The sequence below is a fragment of the Microchirus variegatus genome (genome assembly GCF_963457635.1).
Source record: "Microchirus variegatus genome assembly, chromosome: 8".
NCBI classification, from domain to species: domain Eukaryota; kingdom Metazoa; phylum Chordata; class Actinopteri; order Pleuronectiformes; family Soleidae; genus Microchirus; species Microchirus variegatus.
In genome coordinates, this window is record NC_139809.1 from 17269165 (window position 1) to 17284953 (window position 15789).

The window sequence follows — 15789 nt, forward strand, 5'->3', positions numbered from 1 at the left end:
TTTAGTTTTAAGTAAGGCCACATCCACACGTCCAAAATTTGACAAGAAAGTCAAAGGTTAGTATTGTGTCCAATATGTTTTTTGATTATTATTATTTTTATAATTAATAAAATAATAATAAAAAAAAATTCTTTAAACAATTCTTTCAATAAACCTTTATTCCCCCCCCAAAAAGAATTGTTTTACAAAAAAAAAATATTTATTTCATTTTATATATATATATATATATATGTATATATATATACATATATATATATATATACATATACATATACATATACATATATATATATATATATATAAGTTTTTGTTTAAATAAAGAAGAAAAAATCCCAAATAATTTAATTTTCATACCTCAGTATGTTGTCCAAAATTTGAAAACAAAGTCATAATTTAGTCGATATTATTCTTTGCCATTTTTTAAAATAAAAATTTCCCCATACAGACAGGTCGTCGCTTCAGGATGTGTGTTCACCTAAAGCCGTTTGGTGTGGACTGACTGCGGCCCCTAAATCTGAGATGAAATGAAAAGGCAAACTCACCAAGTGTTTAAAGAGCTCTGGCTTTCTGTGTTTCAGGAACTGGTCAAACACCTTCACCTGATGCCGGACCCTGATTGGACAAACAACAAATAACAGCATCCTTTAGCTTCGATTAAACATTGTTTATCGATTCCATTTTTAATCTGAAGGGGATTTAAATTCCTCCAACATATCCATATGTGAAATGTGTGCTGCTACACGTTTGTGCTAATCTTCCTCCAGGCGAGTGCCATCAAATATTACATCAGCGATATTCCATATTTATTTCCATCTCCCCTGCTTTTAATATCTCTTTTTGATACATTTAACCTGACTTCCTGTTTGTTTGTTGTGCAGTTTAGGTCCACTCCTTACTTGGCGAAGCTGAGGTCAAAGAGCTGAGCCAGATATTTGGGTTTATCCAACAAAGCCGTCAGAGCCCAGAACGCCTCCTCTTCCTCACCCAACTGCATCAGCAGCACGGCGGCTATGTAGGACATCCCTGTGGAACACACACACACACACACACACACACACACACACACACACACACACACACACACACACACACACACACACACACACACACACACACACACACACACACACACACACACACACACACACACACACACACACACACACACACACACACACACACACACACACACACACACTCCATTAAACTCCAACATGAAATACATTTATTTACTACTTTTTGAGTACTACAGGTTAAAAAAAAAAAAGCATCAAGAAACTTAAATCATATTCACCGATCACATTCATCGATTATTAAAGTAATCATCGACTATTTTGATCATGGATTCATCGGTTTGAAGCGTTTTTTCATGAGCTCTAAGGTTAACTTTTACTTGATGAGATTCAGCATGAAACAGAGCCCTTATATTCATGGTCTTCCGACTCCATCTAGTGGTTATATTGTGAACTGCAGCTCTGTGGTCAATCCTAGTGATAGCTGTACATTTCAAACAATAAAATTCAACGATTTTCTTCCTGTTTTTCAGAGTTTTACTGAAGGTAATTTGAATGTTGTGTGAGTTCTGACTTGCGTTACCTTGACTGTATCCGACCTGTGGGTTGTACTTGGCGTAGGCGATGAGGACCCTGAAGAGCTTGGCTTGACCCTCGATGGCTTCTGGACTTTCTCCCATCAGCGAGCGATGAGTTGGGAAGGAGCGCTCTGCGAGAAACATCATCATCATCATCATCATCAAGCTCGATCAAAGTTGCGTTTCCTTTTTTACGACTGTAAGCGAAGTCCAAACTCACGCAGGTCCAACGCGATCTGTCGGAACAGCGTGATGTCGTCGACCGAGTAGCAGGGGGCGGGGCTGGCGGACGACGGCTGCTGGGGGTTCAGGTCCAGGTCGTTCTGCGTCTCGCTGAGCGTCGCTATCGCCGACAGGATGCCGTACTCGCTCACACCCAGGTCCACCAGGGGGCCCCGCACCTCTAACAGGCACTTCTGTGTAGACCAAAGCACAACAATACCTCGGTTAAAAGAAACCGATTATTGACCTCCGCATAACTCGAAAAGTCACAGATGGATTCGGATGAAATTTTCAGGAAAAGTCCGCAATGGGACTAGGAACAAGTGATTAATATTGGGCGTGATCCATAGATGCTATCACTATTTTGTGGGGGGCTGAGCTGCCTTGGAGCAGGTCTTCGCTCTCCAAGTGCTTTTCTCGTTGATAATTATTTTTTTTTTTCTTTTTCTGTACTATTTTGACAATGAATTAATTGTTTTGAGCGTTTTTAAGGAATTAATACAAGTTTTATGATTGTTTCAGCTTCTTAAATGTGAATATTTTCAGGTTTCTTTGCTCCAGATAACAAAGAAATCATTAAAACTGAATCATTTTGGTTTGTGGATAAAACAAGACATTGGAAACATCATCATTTCCAGGTTTAATCAACATTATTTTTACATTTTATGGACCAAACAGACCGATTCACCGATTATGAAAATAATTGTTAGCTGCAGAGCTAGCCGAGTCGTGCTGGAACTGTGTCGTGCTGGAAAAGCGCCAATACACCCTTCTCTAGTTTCAAACTAATCTCGATTAAAAGCTAAAAACGTAAGGAAAAGCAGACGTTGGTCTAAAGGACGACGTTGTTTTTACCTGGTAGTTGAAGTCGCTGCTTTCTCTCAGACCGTCGGTGCCAAGAAGACACTTCCACACTCGACCTCGCAGACTCGGAGGAATCCCCATTCTGATAAACCGCTCAATCTGTGAAGACACAACGCTGCTGTGAGTGAACACACATGTTCTCGGCCACGGTTCTCTTGCATAATATATAAGTTAAACACTGAGAATTATCAGTTTAATTTAAACAGTCTCACCTGACTCCTGCAGATGAAGCTGGAGCTGTTCCAGTAGCTGAGCAGCTCACACAGCTCCTTCACCCTCACAGCGCTCAGGTGTGGATAACTGACAGTGATAAAAACACACGACGCCTGTGATTCATCGCTCTCTATAGGAATCGGGCGTCGTCATTATCATCATCATCATCGGTGACTACAGCTGCTCTGATGTGAATGAGGTGATTCTATAGAGCACAGTCACATATGGAGGCGTTTTACAACCGTATGACAAATAAGCTGATTACAGTGTGGTGCGTCAGTAAAATACCAGGTTGAATTTGGATGATTAATTAATTGTTTCACTAATTCACCAAGCAAAAAAAAACCAAAGAAAACATCTACTGTTCATTTTTCAATGTCCCGAGAGATTAAATAAATGTACTCGCAGGGATTTCTGACCTATTTATTCTTTCTTTTCAAATTAACTGCCACCAGGATTTACAGTTAGGTCCATAAATATTTGGACATCAACACAGTTCTCTTTATTTTGGCTCTATGCACCACTACAATGGATTTGAAATGAAACGAACAAGATGAGCTCTAATGGTACACTTTCAGCTTTAATTTGAGGGTATTTACATCCAAATCAAGTGAACGGTGTAGGAATTAAAACACTTTATGTGCCTCCCACTTTTTAGGGGACCAAATACTTATGGACCCAACTGTAAGTGGACCAGGGTGAAAATTATATATTTTCCAAAAACAAAGGATTAACATGTGTATCTTTATATATTTATATGATTAAGTTGTAAATTCAACCAGAATAGAGACCGGGTCAGGAACAACATTGGGTTGTGTGAAGTACTTCATTTTCTTTGTTCTAAATGCTGTTTTTTAAACATTTAATTTCCTCTGGAGTCTGTATTCTTTATCTTTTTAATTTAAACATACATTTCAAAGTGCACTGGTCCACAAATTCGTAAAAATTGAATGTCTGTAGGTTCAGGAATAAAGCATTACTTGGCTCATTATCAATAGAATAGGTGATAATAATTATTCTTATCGTCCTATTTTGCAAAATTAAAATTGGTTTTGTATTAGTTTTATAGGCGTTACCCCAAACGTACAAGACAATAGGTTATATAAGACATTAAAATAGAACAATATATAATAAATATACCTTTTTTCATGTAAAATATATCTATATTAATGTACTTTAGATACTATTGTTTTATGTGATTTCCAAGTGAGTTTATGGTCAATTATATGTTCATGTACTCCCTCTATTTTAACGTCGTTAAGCATAATATCTACTTGCTTTTTTAACTTAACGTTTTGAGAATATAATACATTTAATTTTATCCATATTCAGAGACAATTTATTTTATTTTATTTGACTCTATTTTTGTGTGACAGCTGTTTTTAAGGTGGTATCATCTGGAAATAAACCATAGTTCATATAATGAAACATATATTGATCTAATAAAGTCTCATTTTGTATTTAAATTAGCTTAATATTTTACACATCCTCAGTCTTTTCACGCATTTCCTCATAATCTTGTCTTTGTAGCTTTAATATTAGAATATATTAGCATAATTATGACAACGTTGTCATTACGTCACTAAAAACGCACTTTTTACACACTTTTACTCACATTTTCTGACATTAATTGACGTGAACGAGCGAAAAAAGAGACAGTAAAGTTACATTTGTGAATAAATATAAGAGTAATTTAATGTTTCCTCTGTGTTTTATGTGTGTTTGTGGCTAAGCTACGTTAGCTCCACACGTAAAAGTGTCCCGCACCTGTAGTCGTGACATCGCTGCTGCTGGTGAACTTTCTGGTCCTTTCTTTTGCTGACGGCGAAGCCGAACTCGTCAAAACGCAGGTTCTCACTGCGTCGCCTGGTCGTGGAGCTCTTCCTGGCGGCGCTGCTGCTGCTCCGCCTCCTCATTTTGACAAATACACGGTTGTTTGACCGCGGTTTGGTGCCGTGTCGTTTCCTACAATCACAGCCTGGGACTGTCAAAGCAGCAACAGCACATTATTGTGTTTCTTTTACCGCATCCGAGGTTGAATAAGACCCGCCCCCTTTGCTAACCTCTGATTGGCTGGGGTTGAGACACACAGCGCGATGATTGGTTTGTGATGAGGACAGCGAGCCAATCAGAGAAGAATAAGGGCGGGGGTACGTTAGGACGAAGGCGGGGTAAAGAATCATGACAGCGCTCATGAGTCAATTTAGAACCGCCTCTTTGTTACGTCATCACCAACCGAAAATGGGCGGGCTTAGTCAGAGACATTTAAACAAAGAAAAATTCACATAATAACAAACCGTGAAGCATTTTAACATCTTTTATCATCATATATGTTACAATATTTATATTTTACTGCATCCAGTTTCCATATTACTTTGAATTCCTGTTTTTTTTTTCTTATTATTATTTTCTTGTCATTTAAAGCCCTTTATTTTTTACACCCGTATCTGTGATTTTATAATAATCGCTCAGAATATCAGGGTAATAGGGTAGAATATGATTGATTCTCCCATCACAACCCAACCTTGATTTAACTGCATTCAATTCTTAATATTGACCCTGTAATGATTAAAACAACATCTTTTAAATGACCTGTTACTGTTGCGGAGTCACAAAGATGCAGACTTAAAATTACTTAAAGTCACCTTTTACAATATTTATTTGAGTAAAAGTCATAAAAGAACATCTAAAGCAGGGCCACGTCAGCATAATGGTTACCCTCAAAGGGCCAGATGTAACTGTCATCTAGAATAAATGTAACTAAATGTAACCAAATATAACGTAAAATAAAGGTAAGCACTACGTAACATATTAGCTAAATAACTTTCTGTATTTATTACTAAATAATTATTACTAAAAATATATTTTGCAGTCCGCAAATCATGTTTTGGCATGTGGCGCCACCTACCGCCGTCTACCAATCATTGCAGTCAGTAGAGTCTCAGCTAGGGTTGCCAGTTATGCCTGAGCTACAATGGCGGAGAAAAAAACAAACCTAAAAGACCTGAAAGAGTATTTTGAATTTGAGTGTAGTAATCATTTTTGGCCACATTCTTACTTATGGCGCCTTTAAAGCAGCACAGACCTATTTTAACACCGATTTTTAAGACCATATTAATCACTCGCGGGCCACATAAAATGGCGTGGCGGGCCTCATCTGGCCCCCCGGGCCTCATCTGGCCCCCCGGGCCTTGGGTTTGACACATGTGATCTAGACTATAAAAGTATTTGGTGTACTTAAGTATCAAAAGTAATATTCTGAAATTAAATGAGTTAAAAAGCATGATTTTATTCACGCGATATACAAAGTATTGTTACATTTGCTTGAACACAATCTTTATGTCTGTGATGATGTTAGCAGTAATAAAGGCAGCACCCATTGCCAGCAAAGGATCTCTATTATTTTTTTAAAAACAGTCGCCAATTTCCCTAAACTGATGCTTTAATACTGTATGTGATTTTCACAAGCTTTTCATCACTGTGCAGTGAACTGGTCGCTCCTGCGCGTCTCCACCTTGTATATCGTCTGGTATCCGTCGTCCCAGGCGTACAGCTCTTTGTCTCCGGGGTGGTAGTAGATGCTGCTGTGGCTGGTGTAGCGTTTGGGGAAGAACATGACGGGACTCTCCTCGCTGTAGACAAACATTCAAATTTTTTTTTTTTTTAAAGTCTCAGATTCTCTGTTTTTTTTTGAGGGTGTGTGGTAAAGATGGAATGAAAAAAACCAACCTGTGGATGGTGTCGTGGATGTCGTACAGACACTGGACGGTGGACCGTCCTCCGTAGCGCGTGTTGTAGACCACGTAGAGGGTCCCACATATCAGGAAGGCGCCCTCGGCGTCACGACTCCGACATTGCGTGTCCCAGGTGTATTCCACTGCCAAACTACCTGACATGCATAAATAAAGACATTATCATACAATAACATACAAACTTCCGATTAACTTGCAAAATTTCACTATATATATATATATGTTTTACCAAATATTTATTGATTATTTTTAAAGGTGCATTATGTAATAAATCTAAAGCAACTGCCCATAAAATCCTCCTAATATGTCACAGAGACTCAGGAATAATGTTCATATAACAAACTGAACTCACCAACAACAACAGTACAGACAAAATATTTGCATAAAAAAAAAACATTTTGCAGACTGCAAATCATGTTTATGTTTTGAAATCATGTTTTTCCGGAAAATAAAATCATAACCCTCGAAAGATTAAAGTTGTAATCCTTCGAGAATAAAGTGGTAATCCTTCAAGAATAGAGTCGTAATCTCTCCAGAATAAAGTCATAACATTATGAGAATTAAGTCGTAAACATAGCCAGAATCCTTCGAGAATAAAGTTATAATATAGTCGCATAGGGGTGGGGGAAAAAAATCGATTCACACAGGAATCGCGATTCTAATCACCCACGATTCAGAATCCATTCATAAACTTAACAAATTTATTTTTGAAAACAAAATTCTACTTTGAAAAACCATACAAAAAACACCAGTTTGTGTTTTTTGTGTACAGTTTATTTTTGTAACTTCTTGGAGAAAAAGACAGCTAGCCTAAGCTTTTATCTACGCAAGTTATTTTTTTGTACCATAAGTGAGTTTTTATTTGTTTTGAATGAATAAATGTTAACTTTTGTCTTAAATTTGCCTTTGTGTGATCACATAATCACATTATCTTGTACAAACTGTATTGTTTTGATGCCATCATTTGCCTTAACACACTATGCATTGTATCAATTTTTGAATCAAGAATCGCTTGAATCGAGAATCGTACGAATCGAATCGGAACCCTAAGAATCGGAATTGAATCGTGAGCCACCCAAAGATTCACATCCCTAATATACTGTGTCTTAAATATAGTATCTGACCATTAAATCTAGTGGCGACAATACTATAGCATTCTATAACATAAGATGACAGATTTATTTCTGCCAAAATAAAACAGAAATTAATGTTACATACCAACATGTGACAATACATTTAGCTTAAAAATGACCATAGTAAACATATTAATCTTAATAATCTGGTAAACATATGGTAACCATTAATATTGATTACACTTTCCAAAAAGTACTCTTTTTGTATTACTTGGATATTGATTTACTCATTTATTTATTTATTCCAAAAAAAACCTTTATTTTGGGTGGAACCGACCTACCAATCTGTGAAAACTACATATTTCATAGTTATTGACGAGATAAATGCAAATCCACGACACATTTATTGATTATTTTTACAACAATAAAATGAAAGCCTCGTGTATCTCTGACCTTTATCCAGTTTGGTAATGACCAGTTTTCCCTCGTACTCGGGGTCAGCGTGGATGACCCACAGGCCCAGTTCGTCCACAGCCAGGTCCAGATAGGTGTTGGGGTTCAGACTGTAGACCGGGAGACGACCGGCTCCCGGGAGCAGAGTGCTGTCCGTCACTGTACCGTTCACCAGGTCAACCTGCGTGACACAGGAAACCAAAGGGAATTCATTTTTACTTGGGAGCTGATGTTGTTCTTACGTAACAAGAAAGGGATTTGCTTATTTTGGGATCTTTTCCACAGTGAAACCATTACATTTGGTCGAAAACAGTCAAATTATCTTGAAAGCTTGCTTTGGCCTTCTCGGTTCACTGACCTCAGCTATAACACAGGAAATGAGACCAAAAAAAACCAACTACCTGATAACAAAGATTCCCGAAACATTCTGAAGTCCCTCTGCACAGCTGCACTGCAAGACTCTAATCTGAAAACTGACATCCTTGAACTTCATCCAGTTACTGTTGCCAAATCATACAAACCACCCACACATGGTGGAAATTACTGTCGTCATGGAAACGTGGGAATGCAAGTTATGAGACTTCCTTCAAGATACCTTCAGGATCTGGTTGGGCGTATCTGCCTTGTGGTAGTAGAGGAATCCGTTGTAGACCATGTGACCCGTGCCCTGCCAATGGGACGGCAGCTGCAGCACCTTCATGGAGGAGGAGGAGGAGGCGCTGGTTCTCTCTGTGAAGCTCTGCAGAGACGGGAACTCCAGCAGAGTGTTGTTACGGATTCCACTGAGCAGGTAGACCTGAAAGATTCACACCACCAGAAACAACAGAGCTTGTTGTGGTAATCGAGAGAGTAAGTATGGTAGGCTAAGGTAGGTTAGATGTAGCTTCAGAGGGAAGTCTTTGGCGCCTGCTCCCAACAGTTTTTCCAGGATCCCCCAACCCTACCCCTAACATAAGTCACTTCATGGAAGTAATTAGACCAAATGTTATGACAAAACGGTAAATGATCATCCCTTGGCAGCGTCACACTCTGGGGTAAGATAATCGCAGGCCGCTGGCCGCTGTGAAAGAGAAACAGCTGTCGGCGATAAACACAGTCAACCAGCGGTGACATCATCCTAAGAGGGAACAGACCTTAGTGGATCCTTCTGTGGGATCCTTGAACCAGGATCCGAACGAGTCATCCGCCTTCTTTACGATCTTCAGAGACTTGATTTGGGTCAGGGCTGTGCTGCAGTCTGCACATGGAACAACAGGTATTATTGTTATCAGGCCATAAAATGATAGTTCAATTAGTATTTTCTTGTTGAAGGTAGTTTGGCTTTTTGCAACCTGTGTACCAAAGATCTACCTGATCCTGCCAACAGGGAAACAAGGACACACAGATGTTAAAGGTCACATAGAGTGGTCCTGTTGCACATATATGTTAGTTATGGAGGTCTACTTACATACATTAGCTTGTTTTTATGGTCAAAAACCTCCTAGTTGCTGTAAACAAGCCGATAGAAATCCTCTTTTCTGACAGAGTTTCCGCGAGATTTGAGACTCAACTCTCTCAGCAGAAGACAGAGTCTTGTGATTGGCCAGTGCCCGGAAGTACACTCGCTCTCAGAAGCACAGCTCCCCCCTCTGGACCGGTGGATGCACTGCTACTCATTATCAAAACATTGTTTTAACAATGTTTAAAAATAGCTTCTTCACGACCCCGCCGCAGTCCCTTTTATGACTTTGACCCAGAGTCAGAAGACACTGTCACTCGTGAAACACCTCCACAACGGACGTTCTTCTTCTTCTGCTGTTCAATGTACGCAACCAGATGTGCTCGGACTAGTGCCCGGAGCAGGACGATCTGCTGTTCCGGAGAACCGGTGTTTACGTAACCAGACCCGGGTTTTTTCAGAGATCTCGCTGAGCCCGAGATTACAATAAAACACAGCGTTCTCAGCAGTAGCTGAACTGTTTGTTTAGAACCTTCAGGGCTTCTTAAACAAGGTAATGACGCAGATACACACTAAACAACAGTGTTAATTGGAACTTCCGGTCAAGGTCTGCTTTAACCATCCATCCACCTGCTACCGCTTTATCCTCCACCTGAGGGTTGTAGCACCGGTGCCAATCCCAACTGATAGGGCAGAAGGTGGGGTAGACCTCGGACAGATCTCCAGTCCATCACAGGACTCCACCATCTGCTCTCACACTCTAATCTGGGGATAACATGCAAACTCCATGCAGAAAGGCCCTACCGGTTCCAACAAGGTTCCAACCGAGTCCTGAACCCAAGCAAAGGCAAGAGTGCAAACCACTACACCAACTCTAAACCAGCTTAACTCTATGATATCTTAGCAACAACTTTGCCACTTTATCTCAGCAGGAGATAGGAGATTCCTGACAGGAGACTGCACCAAAGTCCATTGAGAAAATTAATGATTTAACAAACACGGCACACAGGAGTTGTTAATTCACTGCTGCTACGACGAGTAAGTTCAAACATCTCAAATCCAACTGTTTCGGTGTTAAAAGTCCTTTGTTGAAGATTACCAAAGTGACACAAACTTATCAAATGCAGCAACAGAAAACCAGCAGCCCCTGTAGCCCCCTGTGTCATTGCAGGTAAAAACGACAATTTTCTCTATGTAATTTGGTGTGGGGGAAAGTCAACAGTTAAAGGGACAGTTCGGAATTTTGAACATAAGAACATGATTTGCCTCGGGTGCACTGTGGAGTCGGTATGAGTGTTTCTATTGCCATGCTAGCTGATACCATTGACTTGCGCTAGCCATAGCACCAGCGAACTCGGCAACTAAAAGAACTGAATGAAATTTCTTGAAAACATCTCCAGACGTCTCCATCACACCGGCTGAGTTGGAAAATAGGTCTTATGTCCAAAAACAATGAACTATCACTTTAAGAAATGTCAGTTTCCAGGCAGAAAATGTCTATAATTCAGAGATATAGCTGAAGCTTGGATTTTATTCGATAAGTCTTCTGTGAAGTGTCCTTGCGTCCCCATTGGCAGCCTCATAGTTATAGTCATCATCAGACATGCGTCCTACCGTTCACCACTTTGATCTTGGCCTTCTTCTTCAGCAGATCCTGTTCGGCGGCCTTGATCTGCTGCTCCAGCAGAGACTCCTCCATCTCTATGTCGGTCTGGTCGGGAATCTTGTTCTCCAGATACTCCAGCTCTCTCTCCATGCGATCTACTCTCGCGGACACGCCGTCCATCTGGCTCTTCACCTCTGATCTACACAGGGACAAAAAAAGGCAATGGAGTCAATTCACGTGCAGCCACAGCTATGTGAGTTGCTTTTATTGTTGATGTGAGAAGTACCTCACAACGCTGAGGGTGGACAGATAACCCCTGATTTCAGAGGAGAGGTCGTACGTCTTCTGGGTGACGCTGATCGTGTTCTGCTCACATTGGTTGAGGCGCTCCTGTGTTTTACAGATTTACAGGAGAAAGTGAGACCTTTCGGACGTGGAGATGGTGGCGTTGAAGCACCTGATTCACGGACACAGAGTTGGAACTTCCTGTTATATTCAAAACAATACATCTGTTCATGCTCAGGACAGAGAGCTACGATGAACATTAGCGCTTTGGATTCAAATCAACAAGGAACATGTTTTTTTGTGTTATTCTGACTTATGCACCTACTCCAGCTTTAGTGCAGAGTCATACTTTCCATCTGCCTATTTCTGCACGGACTGAATCCCAGCACACCTTCTGTTTGAATTCATGTATGTACGACTGTGCTTCGTGCTTCCTTCCTGTACCATGATATTTTTCCAGGCCAGTTGATCGTGCACTCTTGTTTTCGGGTCAACAGAAGGTGGTAACCATGGAAACTTGCAGGAGTTTATATTCTGCTGGTGCCCATACACGTGCAGCTCAGTGCTCAGAGAATACAAGTAAAACACAGATAAAATTAGGTCAAAATTCTGGTGAGAAATTGCTGATATAGAGCACAGTATGTCTGCAGACACTACAAGTAGGCGGGACTATAAACTGGGGGCGGGACTTCATTTTCTCCAAATCACACCGAACTGAGAGGTCAGCAAAATGAAAGAATAAAAACAGATCAGTATCATGTGGAACAGGTTAGGATTAGGAAACTGAGAAGGGACGACACGACACTTAAAGTTACGCCTGTGTCAAAATGACTGCTTCTGAAGTCAAAGGATTAGGACTTTATTCTCGAAGGATTACAACTCTATTCGATTACAAATTTATTCTCGAAGGATTCCGGCTACGTTACGACTTTATTCTCATAATGTTATGACTTTATTCTTGAGAGATTACCACTTTATTCTCGAAAGATTACAACTTTTATCTTTTGAGGATTATGATTTTATTTTCAGGATCATGATTTTATTCCTGAAGGATTATGTCTTTATTCTCGAAGGATTATGACTATATTACAACTTTATTCTTGAAGCATTCCGACTTTATTCTAGAAGGATTATGACTTTATTCACAAAAGATTACGATTTTATTCTCATAATATTACACATTTATTATCTAAAGATTACAACTTTATTCTCGAAGGATTATGATTTTATTATCATAATATTACAACATTATTCTCAAAAGATTACGACTTTATTCTCGAAGGATTACAAATGTATTCTCATAATATTATGACTTTATTCTCCAAAGATTACAAATAATATATATATATATATATATATATATATATATATATATATATATATATATATGTATATATATATATATATATGTATATATATATATATATATATATATATATTATTCTTCAGTTTGGCCCTAATCCTCTGTCTGTGGATATAAACACGTCCCTGAACATAAACAAAGAAGATCCAGAACTTAAAGTTGTCTAAAGAGACGTAAACTTTGTGTACACAAACTCCACAAAGACAGGAATGAAGCTCTTTGAAAAAGAGCTTAAAAACTGTTCTGGACTTTCACTCAGACTCTCAGACTCAGACTCTGGGTCTTGACTTGGTCTTTTGTCAGTGAACTTTGACTGAGATACAGAGGACATCAAGACCTTTAGTGATATTTGATGTTGTGTGGACAAGCACCAGCTGCCTACCTCCATCTGGACCAGCCTCCTCTCCAGGTACTGGATGATAAAGGCGTCCTGAGGGGAACCTTGACTCTGGACTGAAGCCACAGTCAGACACAGAGTCCAGAGAAGAAGAGGAACCACTCTGCCCGACATGACACTGATAAAGACTCCTCGTCCAAAAGGTCCTGCAGAGTTAAAACCCCCACAGAAACAATCCTGACAGAAAGAGATTAATGCAGTATTTACAATTCTCAAGTTACAATCCGTTATTTTTTCTTCCTGCTGAGGTTTTTTAGCTCCAGAACCTTCTGTCTTCTGTCTTGGACTCACTCTGGATCCAAAGAGAGCTTCAGTCACGGTTCCTCCCACTCTCATTCTTTCTCTCAGCCCCTCTCCCACCCCCTTTTCCTCTCTGAGGTCTGTGCAACAGAGGGCCATGCAAGAGAAAAGAGGGTTCAATACAATACTTTTATATCGTAATAATCTCCAGATGTCCTTGCGACGTCCTCCACGTCCTCAGTTCTCACACAAGCAGCAGAAGATGCTGCTCAATAAAACAGTCAAAAGTGCGAAAACGTGCACTAAAACAAGTGGAACAAGTTTCCTTTTGTTTTCCCTTATGTTTAAAAACCACACAACTCCAGTCGTGCGCCAGTATTTTGTCAAATTACAGGTTTTCAATAACCTGGATTATAGAGTAAAAACACAGTGATTCATCGGCTCCTGATTCTACACTGTGACACAAAGGATGTGCTATTATCATCTTAACAAAAGGATTGTTAGCGTCAAAGTGTGTAAAACACCAGGTATTTAAAGTCTGCACTCGAGGGTAGAAGTGTTAATGTCGTTGTTGATCTCTGTCTGGTGCCTTTTTGTTGTTGTTGACAAAATAGTATAGACAGGATCTGGAAACCTTTTCTACAAGGACTTTTAATTAAAGGCGCCCTATGTAAGAATGTGGCCAAAAACGGTTACTACATTCAAATTCAAAATACCAAGGTCTTTTAGGTTTCGTTTTCTGACGTAACTGGCAACCCGTGGTTGCTCGGCAGCTGAGACTCTACTGACTGCAATGATTGGTAGACGGTGGTAGGTGGCGCCACATGCCAAAACATGATTTCAAAACATAAACATGATTTGCAGTCTGCAAAATATTTTGTCTGTACTGTTGTTGTTGGTGAGTTCAGTTTGTTATATGAACATTATTCCTGAGTCTCTGTGACATATTAGGAGGATTTTATGGCCAGTTGCTTTAGATTTATTACATAATGCACCTTTAAGAAAATATTGACTAAAAAGTTGTATCGCAAACTAAATCCCAACTGCGATGTCAGTCAGAAAAATCGCATATCATTTTTTACATATTTAACCCAAATAGTTTGGCCCTAATTCTTTGATAATGGTTTTATTTATTGCTAATATAATGAGATAAAAATAATTATGTATGTCCTACAATGGGATAAATCTACAGTGTCAGTAATAAATCATAATAAAATGCATTTTCCCAACTGTCAATGTACAATTATAGACTATAAAAATAATATAAAAAGGTAAAAACATACTTTTGTATGCACTTTTCCTATTAAATTAAGCATTGTAGATGAGACAGAATCTTCTTAAAAAGGCCCAGTGTTGAGAATTTCATCACATTACAGAGAAAAACACAACAAAACCACATATATTTGCCGGATTCAGCTAAATGCTACACACTGACTGGACCCTTTGACTCTTCTGTTATGTCAGGCAGCTGCCACAAGATGGCGCCATAGAACAGCAGGAATACAAGCTCAATTTCACATCACCTCCAACTACAGTTTGTGTCCAAAACCTCTGACAGCAGGGGCCTCAAACTGAAAAAGAGGCTGGTCAGGAGGCAAGTGCAAAAATTTAGTGATTAGAAATTAAACGTAATTGTAAAAGTGTTTGATATATAGTTAAAAAAAACAAAAAAAACACAACATATTTATGATGCAAAATGAACCTGTAACAAAAAAGAGACAGAAATAAAAGTAGAATCAAAACATAAATCAAAAATAACATGTAGACAACAAATTATTAAATATAATTAAAATACAACCTAATGTATTATTAGTATTGTTGTGGTATTGTTGTTAAAATAAGTGTAGGGCCGCAAGACACTTGTATGTGGTTTCAAACGTCTGCAGGGATTGGTTTATTAGATATTTGTTTTAACGGGCAGGTAAACAGGTGTACCTAATAAAGTGGCTGTGCCTAGTCTGTGTTTTTTTTTCTTTTCAACAAACAAAACTATAAGCAATCAATTTGTTGTGTGTTTTAATTGTGCAAAAATAGGGTGATTGACAGGAACTGATGGGTCATATTTAGCTTGTATATAAACTATATAGTCGTCTGCATAGAGATGTACATTCATCATTAATACACAGCAGGTTCAGGACCTGGGGGAGGGTTTTTCAGGTAAGGTCAGGATTTTACCTCGTTTTAAGCGTCTGTGGATTTATTCTTATATATTACACACACACACACACACACACACACACACACACACACACACACACACACACACACACACACACACACACACACTGATAT

The 15789-nt window shown here is 39.1% G+C and overlaps 2 protein-coding genes across 2 annotated transcripts in view; both read right to left on the reverse strand.

The window, feature by feature from the left end:
* The window catches only part of LOC310931126 (TBC1 domain family member 12), a gene marked incomplete at both ends in the record, with an annotated part of 47673 nt that extends 42867 nt beyond the window's left edge, over positions 1-4806 (reverse strand). Inside the window, 7 exons of the mRNA XM_083894236.1 lie at positions 543-612; positions 897-1023; positions 1597-1722; positions 1812-2007; positions 2669-2776; positions 2890-2977; positions 4658-4806. Coding sequence (XP_083750362.1) covers positions 543-612; positions 897-1023; positions 1597-1722; positions 1812-2007; positions 2669-2776; positions 2890-2977; positions 4658-4806 — 864 coding nt within the window. The remainder of the gene's footprint in view (positions 1-542; positions 613-896; positions 1024-1596; positions 1723-1811; positions 2008-2668; positions 2777-2889; positions 2978-4657) is intronic.
* A 1383-nt stretch (positions 4807-6189) lies between these two features.
* Positions 6190-13540, reverse strand: olfml1 (olfactomedin-like 1). The gene is made up of 9 exons (XM_083893631.1): positions 13524-13540; positions 13243-13434; positions 11499-11602; positions 11221-11411; positions 9302-9405; positions 8764-8964; positions 8169-8349; positions 6620-6779; positions 6190-6522 (listed from the first exon to the last, which is right to left on the reverse strand). Exons 2-9 carry the CDS (start codon positions 13369-13371, stop codon positions 6366-6368), a joined length of 1227 nt encoding a protein of 408 aa, XP_083749757.1. The 5' UTR covers positions 13372-13434; positions 13524-13540; the 3' UTR covers positions 6190-6365.
* Between the last annotated feature and the right edge of the window lie 2249 nt (positions 13541-15789).